The sequence below is a fragment of the Rhinatrema bivittatum genome, chromosome 6, assembly GCF_901001135.1.
Source record: "Rhinatrema bivittatum chromosome 6, aRhiBiv1.1, whole genome shotgun sequence".
Classification (NCBI taxonomy): Eukaryota; Metazoa; Chordata; class Amphibia; order Gymnophiona; family Rhinatrematidae; genus Rhinatrema; species Rhinatrema bivittatum.
In genome coordinates, this window is record NC_042620.1 from 106,619,336 (window position 1) to 106,643,390 (window position 24,055).

General features: G+C 44.3%; 1 protein-coding gene across 1 annotated transcript in view; it reads right to left on the reverse strand.

Annotated features, from left to right (window-relative positions):
- LOC115093644 (FAST kinase domain-containing protein 1, mitochondrial-like) overlaps nt 1-24,055 on the reverse strand; it is a 128,008-nt gene that overhangs the window by 98,255 nt on the left and 5,698 nt on the right. Inside the window, 1 exon segment of the mRNA XM_029605684.1 lies at nt 18,296-18,421. Within this exon segment, the coding sequence (XP_029461544.1) occupies nt 18,296-18,421 (126 nt within the window).

Below are 24,055 nucleotides of genomic sequence, written 5' to 3' on the forward strand. Positions count from 1 at the left end.
TTGAGGAATATATCAATTGATTAAACTAATTAAAAAGAGTACTGTAGCTTTGTATACTGAACCCTACTGGGCTAAAATAAGCACAATTACTCTAAGTTGAACCAACTGATGCATTCCCCAAGTAGCAATTGTGTTTTGTCTAGACCAGAGCTTTCCAAACTTTTCATGTTGGTAAAACACTTTTTAGACAAACATAATTTCACAACAAGGTAATTCAGTCTACTAGAAAACCAGAGGTTAAAGGTTAAACGAACGAAATATATTTCGACAATTTATGTATGTTTCCTTAAATATATACATAAATAAAATGTTTCACAACACAATCTATCTCATGGAAACCTTTCATTTATATTAAAAATATATAATATTCCAAGTGCTATTTTCCTAAAAAACAAGCCCAAGCACGTGTCTGTCCCCCACACTCTCATTTCTCTCCCCCCCCCCCCATATGTCTGTCCCCCACACACCCATCTCTCTCCCCCCAGCACATATCTGGCCCCCCCCAGTCATGTACCTCTTCTCTTTGATTGTTGCCAGTTAAGTGCTTCACTCCCTTCAGGGTTCAAGCCTGCCGTGCTGCATAACACCTTCCATGATCACCAGACACTATTGCTTGCAGTCAGTACTCCTCATGGCCAGGCGTCATCGGCAGTAGCAGCCAATGACAGGGACAGCTGGGCTCAAGTCCCACCCACCAAGCCCAAAAAACCCCTTGATTGACAGCAAAAATCACCCAATAATCAGCAACCCACGAACTAAAAAAAAAAAAGTGAATCGCTAGAAAAGAAAAAGCCCAAACTCACATCGGAGTTGACGGCTCGGTGCGCGACACACCTGCACACTTCAGGCGACACACTAACGTGTCACGATACACAGTTTGAAAAGTTCTGGTCTAGACTGACCACAAATCACATCTAAGGGAACTCATTAGATAAGACACTTCTGGCTAGACTATAAACAGCTGGCATAGAAGGAGTTATTTTTTTGTTTTTTTAAAGGCAAACAGAGAATGAAGAGAGGAAGGCAGAGGCAAGGTAAGTGGGTTGTAGGACACAGTGGTGTGCTTTAGGATTTTGGGGAACACTGTGGGACTTAGTAGGGTGCGTTGTTGGGTTTGGAGGATCAGTGGTATATATTATTGTGTTTAAGGGGTCAATAATGTATGTTACTACATCTGGGAGTCAATAGGGTATATTAGTGGATTGGGGGGCTCAGTGATAGATGTTGGAGAAATTATTTACCTGATAATTTCGTTTTCCTTAGTTTAGACGGATGGACTCAGGACTAATGGGTTATCTCCCCTGCAGCAGATGGAGTCAGATTTCAAAGCTGATGTCACCCTACGTACAGCCCTGCAGTATTCTCTTCAAAAGCCACTGTGGACATACTAATGAAAAAACTGGATTAAAAATATCATAAAAAACGGGTAACTGTAACTGTACTTAACCAAACACTGAACCCGAGTAAGAATATTGATGCCCTGATCTAGGGATGAATGATGGCTTACCCGTAATCTCTTGGAATCGATATTCACGCCAAGGGGGAATCCTTGTGACTGTTCTTGGGCAGCTGTGGACAGGATGCTGAGTCCATCTGTCTACACTAAGAAAACCGAAATTATCAGGTATGTAATTTCTCCATTTCCTAGCATGTAGCCAGATGGACTCGGGACCAATGGGATGTACTCCCGATCGGGGTGGGAGGCTGCCCATGGTCCGGTTAACACCGCCCTTGCAAAGAGTGCATTCTCTCAGGCCTGTATGTCCAGATGATAGAACCTGAAGGTGGTGTGCAAGGAAGACCAAGTCGCCACTCGGCAGATATCGACGGGAGACAGCAGCCTAGCTTCCGCCCATGAGACCGCCTGAGCCCTAGTGGAATGAGCTTTAACCTGAGAAGGTAATGGCTTTTCTGCCTCCACATAGGCTCCTGTGACCACCTCCTTAATCCAGCAAGCTATCACAGCCTGCGAAGCTGGTTCGCCCTGCTTCCTTCCACCGTGAAGGACAAACAGGGCGGTCTATCTTTCGGACCGGTTCGGAAACTTCCAGATACCACACCAAAAGTCTACAGACATTCAAATGACTGAGGCGGCAGTATTCTTCTGCATTCTTGGGCTTGTCTAGGGATGGCAACAAAATGGACTGATTCAAATGAAACTCCGAGACTACCTTGGGCAAGAAGGATGGAATAGCATGAAGCTGTAACGCTCCTAGAGTCATCCGGAGGAACAGTTCCCGACACGACAATGCCTGCAGTGCAGAGATGCAACGTGCCAAGCATATAGGCACCAGGAACACAACTTTCAAGGTTATTAAATGCAAGGAAAGACTGTGCAGCGGTCAAAAGGAGGGCTCTGCCAAAAATTCCAATACTAGATTAAGATTCCTCAAGGGAACTGGTCACCATAGAGGAGGCCAGAGGTGCTTCACCCCTGTCAGAAAAAAGGCCACATCTGGATGAGCCGATAGGCGGGTTCCGTTCACCTCGCCCCTGAAACAGGAGAGAGCCACTACCTGGACCTTCAAGGAGTTAAGGGTCAAACCTATATTCAAGCCGTCCTGCAAAATTCCAGAAATAGTGGGATTTTGACCGCCCAAGAGGGGACACCATGTTCCTCGCACCAGGCCTCAAATAATCTCCAGACCTGCACATATGCTAGAGACATAGAGAATTTCTGAGTGCGGATTAAGGTGACAATTGCTGCCGCAGAATATCCTCGCTTCATCAGGCAAGCCCTCTCAAGGGCCAGACCGTAAGACAGAATAGAGTCAGATCCTCATGAAGGACCGGTCCCTGTGTGGTGGGAGGCAATGGGAGGTCTCCACCAGGAGTCTCCGCATGTCCACATATCATGGACACCTGAGCCAATCTGGAGCTACTAGTAGGACTAATCCCCTGTGGTGCTCGATTCTGCGAATGACCCTGCCCAGCAGGGGCAATGGAGGGAAGGCATATAACAACTCTTCTTCCGGCCAGGTCTGAATGAGAGCGTTGATTCCCAGGGACCACTGATCTCTTCTGTGACTGAAGAATTGGGGAACCTTCACATTGTGGATTGAAGCCAGCAGGCGATGGACAGTAGACCCCAGCGATCTACTATCAACTGAAAGGCTTTGGCATACAATGCCCACTCTCTTGGATTCAGACTCTCCCTGCATAGAAAGTCTGCTCTGATGTTGTCTTTTCCTGTGATGTGGGAGGCTGAGTTCATCTGCAGATGTATTTCCATAAGGAGATCTATCGCTTGTGATACCTGCTGACTCTTGGTTCCACCCTGGCAGTTGATGTAGGCTACCGTCGTGTTGTCCAACATTATGCAGATCGCTTGACACTGGAGTCTGTGGCTGAATTGCAGACATGCCAATTTGACTGCCCAGGCTTCCAGGCGGTTGATGTTCAAGAGGTCCTCTTCCTCGGGCCAACATCCCAAGGCCATCAGTTCCTGACAGTGAGCTCCCCAGCCCCAAAGACTCGCATCTGTTGTGAGGACCAGCCAGTTTGGGGAGGACAAGGGTACACCCCTGCTCAGATGAGCTTCCTGCAGCCACCACTGGAGCCGAGAGCATACTCCTATCGTTAATTGAAGGCGAATCGAATAGTCTTAAGACTGCGGGTTCCAACATGATAGTAGTGAGCATTGAAGTGGTCAAATGTGTGCCCTCGTCCATGGCACTACTTCCAGTGTTGCCGCCATCAAACCAAGAACTTGGAGATAGCGCCACACCATCAGGCATATTGTGCTCATCAACTGACGCAGTTGGGTCATCAACTTCCTTATCCGCGTGGTTGGAAGACCTGCCCTGCTTGGTGTCAAACCGGATTCCCAGATATTCCAAGGACTGGGAGGGCTTGAGACTGCTTTTCTCCAGGTTTACGACCCAGCCGAATTCTTGAAGCAAGGAGGTCAACCTGTTTGTCACCCGGAGACTCTCTTCCATGGACTTGGCCTGGATCAACCAGTCGTCCAAGTATGGGTGCACAGGATTCCCTCTTTTCAACGGTGCCACTACTACCACCATAATCTTGGGAAATGTTTTGGGGGCAGTGGCTAGGCCAAAGGGCAGTGCCTGGAACTGATAATGGCGACCCAGTACCGCAAAGTATAGGAAATGTTGATGTTCTTGACAGAATAGAATATGTAGGTAGGCCTCGGATAAGTCCAGGGAGGTTAAGAATTCTCCCGATCGTATGGCCATTATCACAGAATGTAGGGTTTCCATGTGGAAATAATTCACTTGTAGATGTCAGTTGATACTCTTGAGGTCCAGGATGGGGCGAAAGGAAACTTCCTTCTTGGGTACGAAGAAATAGATTGAATAACACCCCGTATTTTCCTGGGGTGCAGATACGGAGATTATAGCCCTCATCCTGAGGAGCCTTAAAACAGTAGTCTCCACTGCCTGCTTCTTGTGCTGGGAGTGGCAAAGAGGCATCATGAACCAGTTGAGGAGTGCTGTGAAATTCCAGCGCATATCCTTCTCGTATAACTTCCAGTACCCATTTGTCAAAGTGATCTTGACCCACCGCTGGAAGAAGAGGGACAGTCGACCTCCTATCTCCTTGTTCTGATGTTGGTCGGCAAAATTTCTTGGGAGGGTCGGGACGAACCTGAACCCAAGCCTGTCTCTCTCTCTTGGGCTGTCGACTACGAAAGGACTGAGAATCCCCAAAGGGCCGAGACCTCTGAAATGTCAAGTTTCTGTAGGGGCGAAAGCATTGGGGGCCCCTGGATCAACCCCTCATAGGCGAGGGGCGCTGTGACTGCTTTCTCTTATCTTCTGGTAGCCAGGAAACTGGAGATTCGCCCCATTTACTGGCCAGCTTTTCCAATTCACTTCCGAAAAGGAGTGATCCTTTAAAGGGCATCTTTGTAAGATTTGCCTTGGAGGTTGCAATTGCTGACCAATTCCATAGTCATAACTGTCTTCTGGCCACCACCACCACTGAGGCCTAGATCCAAGCCCGCATCAGCTAAGAAGGCCACAGCAGGTTCCATAATCGTTCAGTAATTCACCCAGAGTCATCCACCTCCTGAGAGAGGAGTAGGCACGAACAAACTACCAGGGCACAACAAGAAGCAATCTGTAAGTTCATTGCTACTGCGTTAAAGGCCTGTTTAAGGATGGTCTCCATCTGTCTATCGTGCACATCCTTTAAGACCGCTCCTACATTCATTGGGATAGTTGTTCACTTAGACATGGCACAGACCAGCGCATCTACTTTAGGGAAACACAAACGCTCTCTCACTGTTGGATCCAGTGGGTATAGAGCTTCTAATGCTCGTCCCCTTTAAAACTTGCTTCTGAGGCATCCCATTCCAGATCAATCAACTCCTGGATGGCTTCCAGCAAGAGGCTTTACGTAGGGAAACCAGAATGGGATTCTTCTTTGGTTCGGTCATAGAGTCCCCCCCAGGGACTCCCAGCATCTTCAGGGTCTGGGAAATCAGGGCCGGCAATTCATCTCTTTGGAAAAACCGTAACATGGTCCAATACGGTTCTAAGCCAAGGGGAATTTCCACATCTTCCAAGGAATCCGTAACCTCATCTTTGTCTGTGCCGTCCAGGTCCCTACCAGGGATACCCTTGATGAGGCGAAGCATGCCTCAAGGTCTGCTGATAGGACTGGGAGAGGAAGGGCTTACCGGCTGAGGTTCCATCTGGACAGGGGCATGTGAGGTAACAGACTACACCTGTACAAAGGCTTGAAGGCCCTGGAAAATTCCACCCAAGAGAAGGCAGAGTCCATGCCTAGCCCAGGAGGTACTGGGGTTGGCACTGATGAATTTCTCTCTCCCATGGATGACCCAGTCATGGGGGTACTCAGATCCGGGGTACTTCCAGTTAAGGCTATGGCTAACCCATCCTCTGAACGGGAAAAGCGGGCTTAGTAAAGTCCAGGGAGGCCAACTCCCCCTGGGCTTCCTCACAGTGCTGACATAAGTTGGAATCCAGGTCAGACTGTGAAGCCCTAATATGACAAGCAGTGTAGAGAAAGGCAGCGGCTTGCACTTAAAATTTTATGTACACAGATTTACAGCACCTAGGTGGGATGTGGCGAGGTGCAAACACAGCCCATGCGCCCGGCTTTACCTGTATTCAGCGCTTAGTAGGTTATACACACAGAGCCGACACACTGTGCGTACAGACGTTCTATGGAGGGTAATACTGCACACACAAAGATACGCGCAAGATGGCACTGCCGCGGCCTACCATGCAGTGTGCCAACCAAGCCTAAAGCAGGACCTAGCCCACTGGGGGGCAGCAGCTCAACCCGCTCAGAAGCCCACTTCCCCTTACCCCAACAGAATCGGGAACGTCGTCAGTATGGCTCGCCAAGCAAGGAGATTGGAGGAAGTGTTATCGAAAGCCCTTCAAACGTCTCAGCGCTTACCAGCTGAGAACAGAGACGGTCTCCAGCTGCAGGGGGAGAGGGCTTTGACCATCACCGCCGTGCTCAGCTTTCTGCACCCGTTGCCTTTCAGCTGCTTAAGCAGCAAAGTCCACGCCGGGAACCGGCTACCGGTCCAAGGCACACCTCTGAAGGATCTTGGAAATTGCCTCAGGAATTCTCAACTGTGGGAAGGACCTTAAGGTATCACCGTAGAAGAGCAGAGCTCAATTTTTACTCCAATTTAAATGTAGAATTTCTCCTACCAAAAAGTACAGCAATTCCCATAGGGATAGGTACATCCACTATCTGCTGGAAACAGAGAAATAAAGAAGAGCTGAGGTCACTGCAGGAGTGTATGTAGGGTGACATCAGCTTTCAAATATGACTCCGTCACCATCTGCTGGCAGGGGAGCATAACCCATTGATCCTGAATTCATCTGGCTACATGCTAGGAAATACCAGGTTTAAGGTGTAAATGGGGAACATTACTGTGTTAGGAGTTCAGTGCTGTACTAAATTTAGGGATACAGCAGGGTGTTAGCGAGTCAAGGGTCTCAGTTGGTGCATTAGTATGTTGGGGTTATTAGAGGGGTGCTTCAGTGGGTTTGCGGGCACAGTGGATGGGTTGGTTGATTGTTGAGGTGCTTTAGGGGTTGGGAGATTAAAGTAGGCAGGTTGTTAAACTCTCCGGTAAATGACTGATGCAGAGGCCCCTTACTCAGCCTTTCTAGGTGTAGGGACCCAGATCTGGATTCCTTAAATTGGAAAGCCTTTACAATTCAGTGATTAGTAATTTGCAACCTATCACTAAAATCATCCATTGTATCTGAAGACTAGAAGGTGGCCAATGTAACCCCGATATTTATGAAGGGCTCCAGAGGTGATCTGGGAAACTATAGACTTGTGAGCCTGACTTCAGTGCTGGGAAAAATCATGGAAACTATTCTAAAGAACAAAATCACAGAACATATAGAAAGGCATGGTTTAATGCAGTGGTCCCCAACCCTGTCCTGGGGGCCCACCAGCCAGTCGGATTTTCAGGATATCCATAATGAATATGCATGAGAGAAAATTTATATGTTATGGAGGCAGTGCATGCAAATTTTCTGTCATGCATATTTATTGTGGATATCCTGAAAACCTGACTGGCTGGTGGGCCCCCAGGACAGGGTTGGGGACCATTGGTTTAATGGGACACAGCCAACATGGATTTACCCAAGGGAAGTCTGGCCTCACAAATCTGCTACATTTTTTTTGAAGGGGTGAACAAACATATGGATAAAGGTAAGCCAGTAGATGTAGTGTATTTTCAGAAGGCGTTTGACAAAGTCCCCCGTGAGAGACTCTTGAGAAAAATAAAAGTCATGGGATAGCAGGCAATGTACTTTTGTGGATTGCAAACTGGTTAAAAGACAGGAAACAGAGAGATGGATTGAATGGACAGTTTTCACAGTGGAAAAAGGTAAACAGTAGAATGCCTCAGGGATCTGTACTTGGACCAGTGTTTTTTGTTTTTTTTAAACTGTTTATTTAACCAATGGACAAACATATTCATCAGAAAAAGCATACTACAGTTCACCAAGTTATACAAGCCGGTTGGTATGAATGGTACAAGTAATATAAATCATAACAAGAATCTCTGGCAGAGGTTAACTCCACAACATGCTGCCAGAATAATTTCCTACTTTCCCAGCATAAATATGCATCTAACCTCAAAACCATCCCAGTTTATGACACTAAAGTAGATGCCCAGTAAGGGCTCCAAATCTTTTCACACAAAGATGACTTGTGTTTTATCGATAAAGTAAGCTTTTCCACAAGAGCTCTCTGTCTCAGTTGATTGCACCAATGCATGAGTAAAGGTATGGATTTTCACATAGCTGTTATGGTAAAATCTGCTGCATGCATTGGTATTTTTTGAGGCACTGTCTGGTGGGTTCTCCACGGAGACATAGTAACCGACAGCTAAACATCCTGGGCCAAAATTTTTTAAATTTCCCCCTGTACTTCCTTCCACAAGGCTTGAGTGTATAGGCAAGACCACCACATATGCCCTCTTGACCACATCCTCATCAACATAATCTAGATGATGTGGGAGAAAATCTCGTAAAATATATCGCATATCTGTAGGCCCTATGCAAGGAGTTCCACTCTGCAGCTGCAGATAGTTTGAAAGCTCTCTTCCAGATCTTCTTCCAAGCCACCCAATCTAGCTCAAGCCCTAAATCATCATTCCATCTATCCATTAATGGAAGTAGTGTTTCCCCCACATCCTGATTGTCTTATATATTACAGAGATTTTCTTCTTGAGAGCCTTATCCATAAACACTAATTCAAAGGCTATGGGCACTCTTCTTGCCCAACCAGTACACCCCAACTTAAGAATCACTTCCTTCAACTGCTTATGCAGTTGACAGGACTCCGGTCTTACCCCAAAGTCCTCATACAATTGCTCAAAGATAAACACCCATCTTTGTCCCATAATTGCCCTACATGTCTAAGGCACAGAGCCCACCAGTCCTGCGCCTCTGCATTAAATATGTGAATGGAAAGGCTAGGGTTGCGCCAGACCAGGGAGACATGAGATAATGCTCCCCTCCCCCAGTAGCTGCATGCATCGACACACTTCTCTCCAAACCCGAAGCGGGTGTGCAATCTGAGGATAAGATCTAGCCGCCTTCCTAACTAGCAGTGATGTGTGGGGAAGAAAAAGTAATATAGCCAAATCCGGACTCTATGTTGCCCCCTCTCCAATGACAACAATGCCAATTTGGAGTCTCCCCCCAGCCAGACTTTCAGACAGCTCAGTCTGGCAGCCCAGTAATATCCCAATAAATTATGAAGACCCATGCACTCTGCCTCCTTGGACCGGTACAATGGGCCAGTTTAATTCTGGACACCCTTCCCTGCCAAATAAATACTGAAATTTAATTCTCCAGGGCTGAGAAAAAGTCCCTAGGCAATGAGCATGGGACATGCTGGAACAGATACATCAGCCTAGTTAGTATGTTCATCTTTATTACCCCTATTCTGCCTGCCCAGGAGAGCAGTAGCCCCCTCCACTCCTCCTGAAAGCTATCCAGCCTGATATTGTTTTCAGCTACCATGGCCACTAGATTTGATATTTGCACTATCACTAGCTTAACGTCTAGGCTGGCGTTTAGCTGGGATCCTATTATTTTTTCAGTATCTTTATTGGATTTTTCGTATTGCACAATAATCAACAGCTCTGCTATATAGACATGGCAACTTCACATACAGAAAACACAACTTGTACTTATCCCCACCCCCACTACTTCCAAGTTGGAACCACTACAACCTCCTTACCATCCCTTAGCAAGAGTACTCATTATCTGACAATCTAAGAAATAACCATACCCCTATCACCCTAGTTTAGCAAAACTCACATTCTTCAGGTTCGTAATACCCCTCTAACCTTGTCCTAATTTCTCTCTCATTTCAAATTCAAGAACATCATAGAGTTATGCAAGTTCCTAGGTACCACAGAGAAAAATGGGCTCCAAATCTCTAAAAATCGCCTTTTGGATTTTTCCTTTAATGGATCAATGGATTTAATGGACTTCTCCTCCAAGAACTTGGACTTCTCCTCCAAGAACTTATCCAATCCTTTTTTAAACCCAGCTACACTAACTGCACTAACCACATCCTCTGGCAACAAATTCCAGAGTTTAATTGTGCGTTGAGTGAAAAAGAACTTTCTCTGATTAGTTTTAAATGTGCCACATGCTAACTTCATGAAGTGCCCCTTACTCCATTATCTGAAAGAGTAAATAACCGATTCACATTTACCCGTTCTAGACCTCTCATGATCTTAAACACCTCTATCATATCCCCCCATCAGCCATCTCTTCTCCAAGCTGAACAGCCCTAACCTCTTTAGTCTTTCCTCATAGGAGAGCTGTTCCATCCCCTTTATCATTTTGGTCGCCCTTCTCTGTACCTTTCTCTATCACAACTATATCTTTTTTGAGATGCAGCAACCAGAATTGTACACAGTATTCAAGGTACGGCCTCACTATGGAGCAATACAGAGGCATTATGACATTTTCCGTTTTATTCACCATTCCCTTTCTAATAATTCCCAACATTGTTTGCTTTTTTGACTGCCGCAGCAGACTGAACCGAAGATTTCAATGTGTTTAATCAACCTCAACACTTGCAAAAGGGAAGATTGTGCCTCAGATAAAGTCATCAGTATATCATCCACAAACTGCATGATTTTAGAGTCAGTTGGACCAAAAGATATTCCCATAATGCTCTCCTCTTGTCAGATTCGCCGTATCAGCGGTTCAAGCGTTAAACAACAAAGGTGATAAGGAGCACCCCTGTCTGGTTCTGTGATATAAGGAAAATGCCTCCGACAGGATCCCTGTCACCTATATAAAAGCCAGGGGATTTGAATATAAAACTCGCATCCAATATATAGCCCCAAAAACCAAAGGCCTCTAGCATATACTGCAGGAAGGACCAAGAGACCTTGTCGAAGGTCTTCTCCGCATCAAAACTAATTTTCAGCGGGTTATGGAGCTTAGTAAACACACTCTTTTCTATAGCCAGGAGCAGTCTCCTAATGTTAGCATTAGATTGCCTTCCAACCACAAAGCCTGACTGTTCCGGGGATATTAAGGAAGGCAAGGAGTTTAGCGAATATTTTTATGTCTAAGTTAAGCAATGAGATTGGGTGATAAGAAGTAGGACACCCAGGATCTATCGAATTATCAAATTTGCGGATGATACAAAATTATTCAGAGTAGTTAAATCACAAGCAGACTGTGATACATTACAGGAGGACCTTGCAAGACTGGAAGATTGGGTATCCAAGTGGCAGATGAAATTTAATGTGGACAAGTGCAAGGTGTTGCATATAGGGAAAAATAAACCTTGCTGTAGTTACATGATGTTAGGTTACATATTAGGAGCTACCACCCAGGAAAAAGATCTAGGCATCATAGTGGACAATACTTTGACATCGTCGGCTCAGTGTGCTGCAGCAGTCAAAAAAGTAAACAGAATGTTAGGAATTGTTAGGAAGAGAGTGGTTAATAAAACAGAAAATGTCATAATGCCTCTATATCGCTCCATGGTGAGACCGCACCTTGAATACCGTGTACAATTCTGGTCGCCGCATCTCAAAAAAGATATAGTTGCGATGGAGAAGGTACAGAGAAGAGCAACCAAAATGGTAAAGGGGATGGAACAGCTCCCCTATGAGGAAAGGCTGAAGAGGTTAGGGCTATTCAGCTTGGAGAAGAGACGGCTGAGGGGGGATATGATAGAGGTCTTTAAGATCATGAGAGGTCTTTAACAAGTAGATGTGACTCAGTTATTTACACTTTCGAATAATAGAAGGACTAGGGGGCATTCCATGAAGTTAGCAAGTAGCACATTTAAGTCTAATTGGAGAAAATTCTTTTTCACTCAACGCACAATAAAGCTCTGGAATTTGTTGCCAGACGATGTGGTTAGTGCAATTAATGTAGCTGGATTCAAAAAAGATTTGGATAAGTTCTTGGAGGAGAGTCCATTAACTGCTAATAATCAAGTTGACTTAGGGAATAGCCACTGCTATTAATTGCATCAGTAGCATGGGATCTTCTTAGTGTTTGGGTAATTGCCAGGTTCTTGTGGCCTGGTTTGGCCTCTGTTGGAAACAGGATGCTGGGCTTGATGGGCCCTTGGTCTAACCCAGCATGGTAATTTCTTATGTTCTTATCATCCTTCTCTGGCTTAGGCAAAACAATTGCCACAGCCGCCTGAGATGATTCTGGCATCTTCCCAACTTGAATCATGAAACTGAAAAGTTCGGTGAGTGGCTCTTGCACTTGTCCCACCAACACTTTGTAAAATAGAGCATGTAGGCCATCTGGACCTGGGGATTTAAAGGACTGAAGCTCCCCAATGACTGTCGCTACCTCCCCTGAGGTGATTGGTTGATTTAATTTCTGCAATCCTACTCCCCCCACTTTTGTCAACACTAGCAGGGACATAAATTTCCCCCAAAACGCCAGATCCTCTGGCTCAGCAGAGTATAGTCTACGGTAAAAGTCCTCAAAAATGCTCTCTATCCCCTTTGTATCTGTGTGCCACTCTCCCGTATCATTTTTTATACCTTTGATATGCACAGAACCCCTCTATGCTCGGACTAAATTCGCAAGTAACCTGCCTGATTTATTACCATATCTATACAATTTATGTTTCAATGCTAACAAGGAATTTATAGCCCATTGATGAAAAGCGTCATTTAACATTTTCTGAACTGAGAGAAATTCCTCCTGCCATTTTACTTGTCCTGTATCACTGAAACACTGTTTATATTTACTCAGATGCTTAGTGAGATCTATAATAGTTTGGTTTAGGGCCTTACACTTAGATGAGACAAAGCTAATTATTTCCCCTCGCATAACAGCTTTTGCTGTTTTCCAGTACAAGATGGGGTTTCTCTTGATGTTGTGCATTTTGTATCTCATACTCTACATTTCGGTCATTTTTGGAAAAGAAATGGCAGATGTCATTGTTCAACCACATGGGCATCCGCCAATATATAGCCCCAAAATCCAAAGGCCTCTAGCATATACTGCAGGAAGGACCAGGAGACCTTGTCGAAGGCCTTCTCCGCATCAAAACTAATTATCAGCGGGTTATGGAGCTTAGTAAACACACTCTTTTCTATAGCCAGGAGCAGCCTCCTAATGTTAGTTGCGATGGAGAAGGTACAGAGAAGGGCAACCAAAATGATAAAGGGGATGGAACAGCTCCCCTATGAGGAAAGGCTGAAGAGGTTAGGGCTATTCAGCTTGGAGAAGAGACGGCTGAGGGGGGATATGATAGAGGTCTTTAAGATCATGAGAAGTCTTGAACAAGTAGATGTGACTCAGTTATTTACACTTTCAAATAATAGAAGGACTAGGCTGCATTCCATGAAGTTAGCAAGTAGCACATTTAAGACTAATTGGAGAAAATTCTTTTTCACTCAACGCACAATAAAGCTCTGGAATTTATTGCCAGAGGATGTGGTTAGTGCAGTTAGTGTAGCTGGGTTCAAAAAAGGTTTGGATAAGTTCTTGGAGGGGAAGTCCATTAATTGCTAATAATCAAGTTGACTTAGGGAATAGCCACTGCTATTAATTGCATCAGTAGCATGTCAGTGATCCGATATGACCAAAGGGCCAATCGTAGATTTTGATATATGGTGGAAAAGATCCTCAGGAACCAAGACATAGTCTATGCGAGATTTAGCTGCATGTGCTCTCGCATAGTGAGTGAAATCTTTCTCCCCTGGGTGGAGAGTCCTCCAAGGGAGAGTCCACCAAATATCAAAAAGGTTCAGAGTGGAACATACCAAATTAACTCCTTTATTCACATTAGCCTTCAATTAATTTACGCTGGGGCATCTATTCATGTTGGGATCCACTGTGAAATTAAAATCCCCACCCATAATAATAGGAGCTGGGCCCAAATCATGTAAACTAGAAATTAGACCCGTGAAAAAGTTATGCTGATATACATTATGCTGATATACATTAGGTGAGTAAATGGCCCCCCCCCCCCCCCTCCCCAAATAGTTTGCCCCTCACCAAATCTTACCTCAGGAAACACTTTCACTTGATCCATTTGAAAGAACATGTTTTTATTAATCAGAATCGTCACCCTGCATCTTTTAGTGGTAATTTGCAGAGAACACCTGTGAAACCCAGTTACGCTGAAGCTGCTTATGCTTCCTATCCAGCATATGTGTTTCTTGGAAAAATATATTTCCCTTGTTTTTTAATTACACTAACAATTTCTCCCGTTTGACTGGGGTCCCTAACCCTGCCACACTCCAAGTTATGCACTCAGTGGGGGTCCCCATCCCTAATCTCATTCGCCCAATAAAAGAAAAAGAGCCATGCCACTCCAAGGAGATCGGCTGTCCCAGGTCGAGGCCCAATCTCCTCTCAGTATCGGGATAGTAAGTATTCCAAGATTGGTTACCACCAAAGACATACATCTTGTGGTTCAAACACTGAAAAACTACTTACCACTTATGTTCACATAGCCAAAAGTAGCCCCACTTCCTTCCTCCCCTTCTGCTCTCCTACCACTTCCTAATACATCCCCAAAGAAAAATATAACCGCCCCCCCCCCCCCAAGTAGAACACCTTCCAAGAATAGAAGGCCAAGATCATGAATAGTTGCGGTCAGGTGCTGCCCCCAACAGTAAAGAACTTAATCTTAATTATTAACACAGTATGTTCCTTCTTCTGATCAGCCGCTCCACTATCTTGTAATACATCCCTAGCTGAAGTTATTAACGAAACTATGTATGTCCGGGTTGTCATATCTAACGCAAGCTGAGCAAATTATGCAATGAATCTAAATAAAGAAATCCCTTAGTGTCTGCTGCTATTTGTGTCTGCCAGCATAAGCGCTGAGAACCTTGAAAATTTACACTAAGAAAGTCTCAAAAGAACAGCAGAACTCAACCCCAATAGTGTGAATTCAGAGTCATTAATCCCTTGTAGTGCATCGGAATTTTATTTTTCCGACATATTTTTCCAGATCTTTCACCATGTCTACTGCACTAGCATCTTCATTCCCTGGACTTCGGTAAGGACTCCACAAAGATTTTCGCATCGGCCACCATTTCAAAGAGTCTTATTTTGGAACCAAATATGCATTCTGGTCAGGTAGAGCAACACGTGTTTAGAGCCACACATATCGACGCAAATTCTTTCCTTCTAGAGAGACCTTGGGCGAGTAATCCTGGAACAATAAAACTCACTGATTACATATCCATAACTCTTTACTTTTATGGTAGAGTTGCAGCATCTCCACTTTTTGTGCGAAATTGAGTAATTTAAATATTACCACTCGCAGCCTGACTCTTCCTGCCACCATCATTGAGCACGCTCAATGATGATAGGCCCGCTGATCACCAGAAAATCCAATTCTGCAGACAGGCCCGTTTCCAAAAGTGATTTTAATTGTCGCTCCTCCAACGATTCAGGGATTCCTACCGCCCACAAATTGTTGCAACAGGAGCAGTTCTCCAGATCAAGTTTCTCAGACTGCTCCATAATGAGCTTTTCAAGGTTTTGTATTTTCACTGCAACGGAAGTTGAGTCATCCTCCACCACTCCGACTTTCCCTTCCAGCACATCCAGTTGCGATCCAAAGCCCACAATCATGATCTGCACCACTGAAATCTGAGCGGAGATCACATCAAACCGGCTACTCAATGCTTGCACTACCGCTTCTGTCAAGGTTGTGATGTTCACATCTTTGATTGGAGTCAGGCAAGCATCTTCTTTTGCAGCAGCCATTTTGGATTCAGACAGTTGAGGTTTCTCTTTTTCTTGTTTCGTGAATCTGGTGGACATTACCTTCGAAGATCTAGTTATAAGTCTGTCCATATAATATTCCCCCCCCCCCCCCCCCCCCCCCAGTTCTAGCACAGGAGCTTTAAATAATGCCGATAATTCAAGGGCAGCAGCCGGAGCCCGAATTCAGACACCCATCCAGGTTCACCGCATCACCTGACCTCTGGGATCTGATTTTACTCATCCCCTCCTCTTACTGCATCAAGCAAGTCAACTGACATGCCTGTCTCTCCCAGCGACTCGTTGTCTGTTGCTAATTCCTCCAAGATAACTTGATTTTCTGTGGTCACTTTTCATATAGTTTTCTTTGGTCTGACCACATCACCGGTAGTGACTGCCTTGGAGGGTCTTTACCATCTTTTATATGTCGGGAAGCAGGATTAATAACAAATGTGTGCCATGGGTATCGGGAGCTCTCTCGCATGCACATCCATCTGCCATGCCACCATATTGGGCGGGCGCAGCCCCCCCCCCCACCCGACCAGTGCTTTTTAATATATTTATAAATGACCTGGAAAGGGGAAGGATGAGTGAGGTGATCAAACTTGATGACATCACAAAATTATTCAGAGTAGTTAAATCACAAGCAGATAATGATAAATTGCAGGAGAAACATGCGAGACTGGAAGATTGGGTTCCAAATGGTAAATGAAATTTAAGGTGGACAAGTGCAAGGCAATGCATATAGGGGAAAATAACTCATGCTGTAGTTACACAATGTTAGGGTTCATGTTAGAGGTTAAGACCCAGCAAAAAGATCTAGGTGCCATAGCTCCCTCTAGGCTGAGCACATGAGCAATTGCTCATACATTTCAGAGTGTCACTCACGTTTTACATGGTTGCTCACATAAATTTTTCATTGTGCTATATGCAGAAATGCAACACTAATACTGGTGCTCAAAAATTGTTGGTTTAAAAAAATTGTTGCTCACTCGAAAAAAAATGTGCACACCCCTAGTCACTTCTTGGAGGGAGCATTGCTAGGCATCATAGTGGACAATATACCAAAAGCTTTGGCTCAGTGAGCTGCGGTTGTCAAAAAAGCAATGTTAGGAATTATTAGGAAAGGTGAATAAAATGAAGAATGTCATAATGCCACTGTATCACTCCATTCTGGTTGCCGCATCTCAAAAGATATAGATGCACTAGAGAAGGTACAGAGAAGGGCAACCAAAATGATAAAGGGGATGGAACAGATCCCCTATGAGGAAAGGCTCAAGAGGTTAGAGCTGTTCAACTTGGAGAAGAGCTGGCTGAGAAGAACTATGATGGAGGTATACAAAATCATGAGAGGACTAGAAAGGATAAATGTGAATCGGTTGTTTATTCTTTCAAATAATAAAAGGACTAGGGGAGCACTCCATGAAGTTAGCAAGTAGCATATTTAAAACAAATCAGAAAAAAATCTCTCACACTCAACACACAATTAAGCTCTGGAATTCATTGCCAGAGTATGTAATTATGGCAGTTAGCTTTGCTGGGTTTAAAAAAAGGTTTGGACAAGTTCCTGGAGAAGTCCATAAACTTCTATTAGTCAAGCTGACTTAGGGAATAGTCACTGCTTGTTCTGGCAATAGTGGCATGGGATCTACAGTATTTAATGTTTGGGTACTTGCCAGGTACACTATTGGAACAGGATGTGGGCTTGACGGACCCTCGGTCTGACCCAGATTGGCAACTACTTATGTTCTTAGGAGGTACAAGTTAAAACTTAACTTTAAGAAGCTGCTTAAGACGTATTTATTTTGCTTTGCATTTGACACTTAAAATAGCTTTCACAATGTGATATGCTGAACTGGAGTTATCAGTGGCTGCTTTATGTTGAAGTTTTATTTTGTTTATGTGCTACATCTGTATTGTTCTATTTTTGTGCTAATACATTGTGACTTTAAATTTCTTTCTAAGCTGCTTTGGGCTGTGAATAAGCGCATAGAAATCAAATAAATAAATAAACTTCCACCTCTAATTATTGAAGTTAAAATGGAAGTAAAGTTAACTTCAAGCTTGGAAACTGGGCTTCTGAGCATGTGTAGAGTTAATGCAGACAGTTTTATTTTACTGTTAATGCTTCAAATTCAGCCCAAAAACCTTTACCTAAACCTCCAGAGATGTAGGTAAAATTCCTACATTAAAGGCTAATCAGTTTGATTTTGTGCTCTCAGTTCCCTTTTGTAATGCCTGATTGATAGCTTTTTTTCCCCTTGTTTCATTGTAAACCGAGGTGATGTTCTCAATGTTCCGCGGTCTATAAAAATGTTTAAATAAATAAATAAATAATACAGTGTGCCCCGGATGTCATCATACACATTTCCCTGCTTCCCTGCCTTCATTTGCATCTATTTTAAGTTGCAAATGTGGCAGAAATTAAAGATTAAATACTGCAACCTGTATTATCAGTCATATTGGGGTCATGAAGTTTAGCACAGCTACATTAACACCTGCTATTAAGCTTACCATGCTGTAGTGACTAGGCTCATGAGTGTCACACTTTATATCTCCTATGATTGGTGTGCAATTACCTTATATCCTGCAGTGCATCCAGTTTTCTGCTCACAATATCTGCTATTTTACCCATCAAAGGGCTACAGTACATCTGTTGATCAGTCAGACATACAGCAAATTTAGACAGACTTGTCAAGTCAAACCTATGAAAGTAATAAGCAAAGCAGAATTGTAAATATTTAAATATAATCACCTATGTCAAGACATTCCAATTAAAATAAGTTACTATTCTACATTTGAGTGATAGATCCATAGGTACAATGGGAGAAACAGACATGCAGAAGAGAAAACTGCCATAGCAACATGTTGAGATGACTGCTTGCAGTAACTTATGTACGGGGATGTAGAAGGATTAGGAGACAAGGACCAGAAAAGAGAGGTTACCATAATCGTTGCCCCGATGACAAGACACAAGGGCTCTGCTGAAGGGAGAGAAGCTGAGGACGACGAAGAGATTTGGGGTTTAGCAAGGTGCAGAGCTGCAAGGAAGCTCGGGGGTAGGGTAAAGAGAGGGAACAAATGCTTATAGTCATGAATGCAAAGAACAGTAAGAAGGAAGGCTTGTGCAGAAGAGCTGAAATTGTGGGAAATGATGGTACAAATGCTATGCAGCAGCATAGGCATGACAAGCTTTGAAAGCATGGAGGAAAAGCAAGTTTTCTAACTGTAAATAGTGTTTTCCGTAGATAGCAGGATGAATTAGCCATGCTATCTAGGACGACCCTCCAGGCGGCTCGAGGCAGAAACTTTCTCTCCAGATATACAGAGCCTTGCTCTGTGCACCTGTGTGGCGATTCCCACATGACTGCCCCACTGCCCTCCGTTATTAAGAAAGCATGGACGAGCAACCAACAGAAAAATGAGTAAGAGCAGATAGAAAGGATGAGAGACTGTCCAGTGAGGCGGGCAGGAACAAATGGCTAATTCATCCTGTTATCTAAGGAAAACACCATTTACATAAGCAAACTTGCTTTTTTCTGTTGATAAGCAGGCTGAATTAGCCATGCTGTCTGGGAGTCCCCAGCTAAGGGTAGATTAAGCATACTGTTGCCTATGTTGGAAGGTGACATTCTTTCCTGTTGTCATGCTGCAGATGTTCAGTGTGCAAAAACTTGCCCAATGGTGGACAGCTCTATGTGCAAAGGCATAGTGAAGTATCACCTGCCCCATAGCTGCATCTGATCTTGTTTGTTGTTGAAGGCAGTAATGAGATGTGAAGGTTTGTAGACAGGACCAAGTTGCCACTTTACATATTTCTTGAACTGGCACGTCACAAAGATGGCCTATAGAAGTTGTCATCACTCTGAGCTGATGTGCCTTTAACCTTCGATTCAAAGCATTTTGGTGGAGATGAGTAGAAGAAATGAATACATTGAGATAACCAGTTGGCTAATATTCTCTTGGCTATGGGCAACCCTGGAGCATTTGGGATGAAGAAGAGAAAGAGTTGGGAATGTCGGTTAGGCGAACGAGTCCTCTGTTTGTAGTATGCCAGGACTCTCTTACAACCCAGAATACGAAGAATCCTTTCCCTGTCTGTTGCATGTGGTTTTGGAAAGGTGGTCAGTAAAGAGATTGTTTGATTCAGATGAAACACATAAACCACTTTTGGGAGGAAGGATGGATGGGTTTGCAAGGTGACCTTGTCATGGTAGAATTGTAAATAAGATGGATAGTGGACTAGTGCCTGAATTTCACTAACTCACCTTTGCTGAAGTTATCGCTACTAGGAACACCACTTTCCATGTCAAGAATTTCATGGAAGCGGTTTGCTTCAGTTCAAAGGGCAGAAGCATACGTTTTTCTAACACCAGATTGATATCCCAAGGAATTGCCGGCATTGAAACTGGGGGATGGAGTTTTAGAGCGCCCTTCATGAAACGAGACACCAACAGTTGCATGGAGATTGAGTTTCCCTGCATGGAAGAATGATACGCCACTATGGCGCTGAGGTGCTCTCTGATGGATGACACTGCCAGGCCAGAAGAATATGGCAAATACAGGTATTGTAGCAATTGTTCCAGGAAGCATCCAAATGGGTCTATTGACACTGTTGCACACCAGTGATCTATGCCATTTGCCAGCATAATGGATGGCTTCCTGGAGGAAATTATAATGTTCTGAATTTCAGTCAGGAGAGGGAGGTGACTCAACACTTCCCTTTCAACCTCCAAGCCATCAGATGTAGAAAGTCTTGCATTGGATGAAGGAGTGTGCCCTCTTCCTGTGACAGCAGATCCGCCCTGTTTCCCAGAGGTATTGGCAGCTGAACTGAGTGTTGAATGAGATAGGCATACCATGGCTGCCTGGACCATGCCAGTGCAATGAGGATGAGATCTGACTTTTCTGTGATGCATTTTTGAACTACTCGACCTATCAGATGTATCAGAGGGTATCCCATGGGATCAGAAATGCATCCTGAGCGATTCTGCGCCTGCTTGGGTAAAGAGAGCAAAAAATTCAGCAATTTTGCATTTAACTCTGTTGCAAAAAGGTCCATGCAGGGTATCCCCCACTTCCTGAACAATATACATCTGCTACATCCTGAGGCAGTGTCCACTCACAGAGGTGAAAAATTCTGCTGAGCCTGTTGGCTTCTGTGTTCTTGATACCTGGAAAGTAGGTCGCCTGCAATTGAATGGCATGAGCTAGTGCCCATTCTAGGATTAGCACTGACTCCCTGAAAAGCATCCAGGAACCGGACCCGCCTTCTTTGTTTAAATAAAACATGGCCACTTGATTGTCGGTGTAGACCATTACCCTCTTTCCCACGAGATGGGAGAACGTATAGACAGCTTTTCTTATGGCTCTCAACTCTCGAAGGCTAATTTGTAGTTTTTTCCTTGGGAGACCAAGTTCTCTGCATTTTCAGGTGTAGCACGTGTGCACCCCAACCCCTTGTGGATACGTCCGTCATCATTACAATCTGATGCATCGGGGTTCAAAACAGTGCTCCTGACTCTAGGACTCTGGGAGATAACCACCAATTCAAGTCCAAGATCATCGACTGAGTCATGACCACCTGTGATGATATCGGGTGGTTGTGCTAAGACCACTGAGTCTCGAGTCCCCACTGTAGTCATCGCATATGAAGGTGGGTATGTGGAGCAATATATATTGCTGCTGCCATATGTCCCAAGATAGTGAGTATCTGACAAGCTGGGTGATGTGACTGGCTCCGTAGCACGTAGGCTAGCTCACGAAAAGTTCGAACTCTGACTAAGAACATAAGAACATAAGAACATAAGAACATAAGAACATAAGAAAATGCCATACTGGGTCAGACCAAGGGTCCATCAAGCCCAGCATCCTGTTTCCAACAGTGGCCAATCCAGGCCATAAGAACCTGGCAAGTACCCAAAAACTAAGTCTATTCCATGTAACCATTGCTAATGGCAGTGGCTATTCTCTAAGTGAACTTAATAGCAGGTAATGGACTTCTCCTCCAAGAACTTATCCAATCCTTTTTTAAACAAAGCTATACTAACTGCACGAACCACATTCTCTGGCAACAAATTCCAGAGTTTAATTGTGCGTTGAGTAAAAAAGAACTTTCTCCGATTAGTTTTAAATGTGCCCCATGCTAACTTCATGGAGTGCCCCCTAGTCTTTCTACTATCCGAAAGAGTAAATAACCGATTCACATCTACCCGTTCTAGACCTTTCATAATTTTAAACACCTCTATCATATCCCCCCTCAGTCGTCTCTTCTCCAAGCTAAAAAGTCCTAACCTCTTTAGTCTTTCCTCATAGGGGAGTTGTTCCATTCCCCTTATCATTTTGGTAGTCCTTCTCTGTACCTTCTCCATCGCAATTATATCTTTTTTGAGATGCGGCGACCAGAATTGTACACAGTATTCAAGGTGCGGTCTCACCATGGAGCGATACAGAGGCATTATGACATTTTCCGTTTTATTCATCATTCCTTTTCTAATAATTCCCAACATTCTGTTTGCTTTTTTGACTGCCGCAGCACACTGAACCATGTCTAATGGAAGAAAAGCTTTGCAAATTTTGGTGTTTATGACTGCCCCTATAAATTGAAGGATTTGAGTGGGGTGTAGATTGGACATTTTCATAGTTGATGACAAATCCCAGATTCCCCATGCAGGTTATCATCTGTGTTAGGTGTGAGCGGAACATTTTAGAATTTGAAGCTACTAGCAGCCAATTGTCCAGATAGGGAAAAACTTTTATCCCCTTTCTGCGTAGGTGAACCACAGCTACAGCTAGGCATTTCATGAACACTCTGGGTGCCAATGACAGGCCAAAAGGAAGAACTTTGTAGTGGTAGTGTTGAGCATTTACTTGAAAATAAAGGTAGTACCAGAAGGACGGGTGCATCGGGATGTGGGAATATGCATCCTTGAGATCTAAGGAGCACATCCAGTCGTTGGGTTGCAGAAAAGGCAGAATGGATTTGAGAGATGTCATCTTGAACTTTTCTCTTAGAATGAAATTGTTGAGGGCTCGTAGGTCCAAGATTGGCCATAATCCTCCGTTCTTTTTTGGGATGAGGAAGTATTGAGATTAGAATCCTCAACTGTGCTGTTGTCGAGGTATCACTTAGATTGCCTGTTTGAGTAACTACTGAACTTCCTGTTGGAGAAGCAAAATGCCTGCCTTGTTCCAGAAAGCCGGTACAAGGTGGGGCACCATGGGAATCTTCCTGACATTCAGACTGTATCCATGCCGCATGACACTGAGGACCCATCGATCCAATGTTATGGGGGTTCGTCTATTGCCAACTGTAGCTGTGGGCGAGTTGACATAAAAAAAGACTGTTGTGGTTTCTGATTGTTGTTCTGCGGTTGTTTCTGACTCCGTTGAGTTCTTGTGTTCCCCTTGCCCAAGTTTGCTGATGCTGTTGCCTCTGTGGTTGATAGGGTGGAGATCTGTAGGAAGCAAATGTCTAAAGCGTCGCCTTTGGTAGAAGGATTTTTTATAGGTTTGGTAGAATCTTCTTGCGGAAGACTGCTCCGTTGCTGACGTGAGGAGACCACTGCGCTTCGTACTTTGAGCTGTGATACAGTCTTCAAAGTCTATCACCAAACAAATTATCCCCTTTGCAAGGAAGATCTGCCAGTTTTTCATGTACGTCACTCCAGTTTGCTCTGGCCCTCAGCCAGGCAATTCTTCTGGCTGCTATTGATGCTGCCGATATCCTAGCTGATTCTCAAACGCCTCATAGATTGTGTGAAGCAGATGGCATAAATCCTCCTCCATGTCCGCTATCACTTGGTTCTGTGGTTGGTCATCAGTTGACAGACTACCTTTCGACTTCAACCTCTGTAGACTTTCATAGAGATTTTGTGTGTTTTAGAACTGATGCTGCTGTGTCTTGGCATTAAGCATCACATTCTGAAACACCTTCTTGCTGAAGTCATCCAGGTATGTATGATGAGTGTGCCTGAACAGAAAACCAACATGAAGAACGGTAACCGCCCCAGAATCCTCTGCTCTCATAGCCTATGTGACCTCAAAGTGACTTGCTGAGAATGACTTGCAGAATTCCTAGGACATCTGGACAGGTAGTCAAGCTGGCTCCATAAGGTGACGCCTAATCATAGGGTCAAACAAAACAGAAGCCAACTACGGGAACTTCAGGCTATCCTGTCACAATACAAGGCACTATTCTCAGGAGTATCTGTAAACACAACTTCAGATGTGTTAATTATCCTGACCAGCAAGATTCTAACAGAACACAAGACTATCCAAAGAGTGATGGTAAATGGGCCCCACCTTGGAGAAATACTTAGGGGTAGCTAGGGGTGATC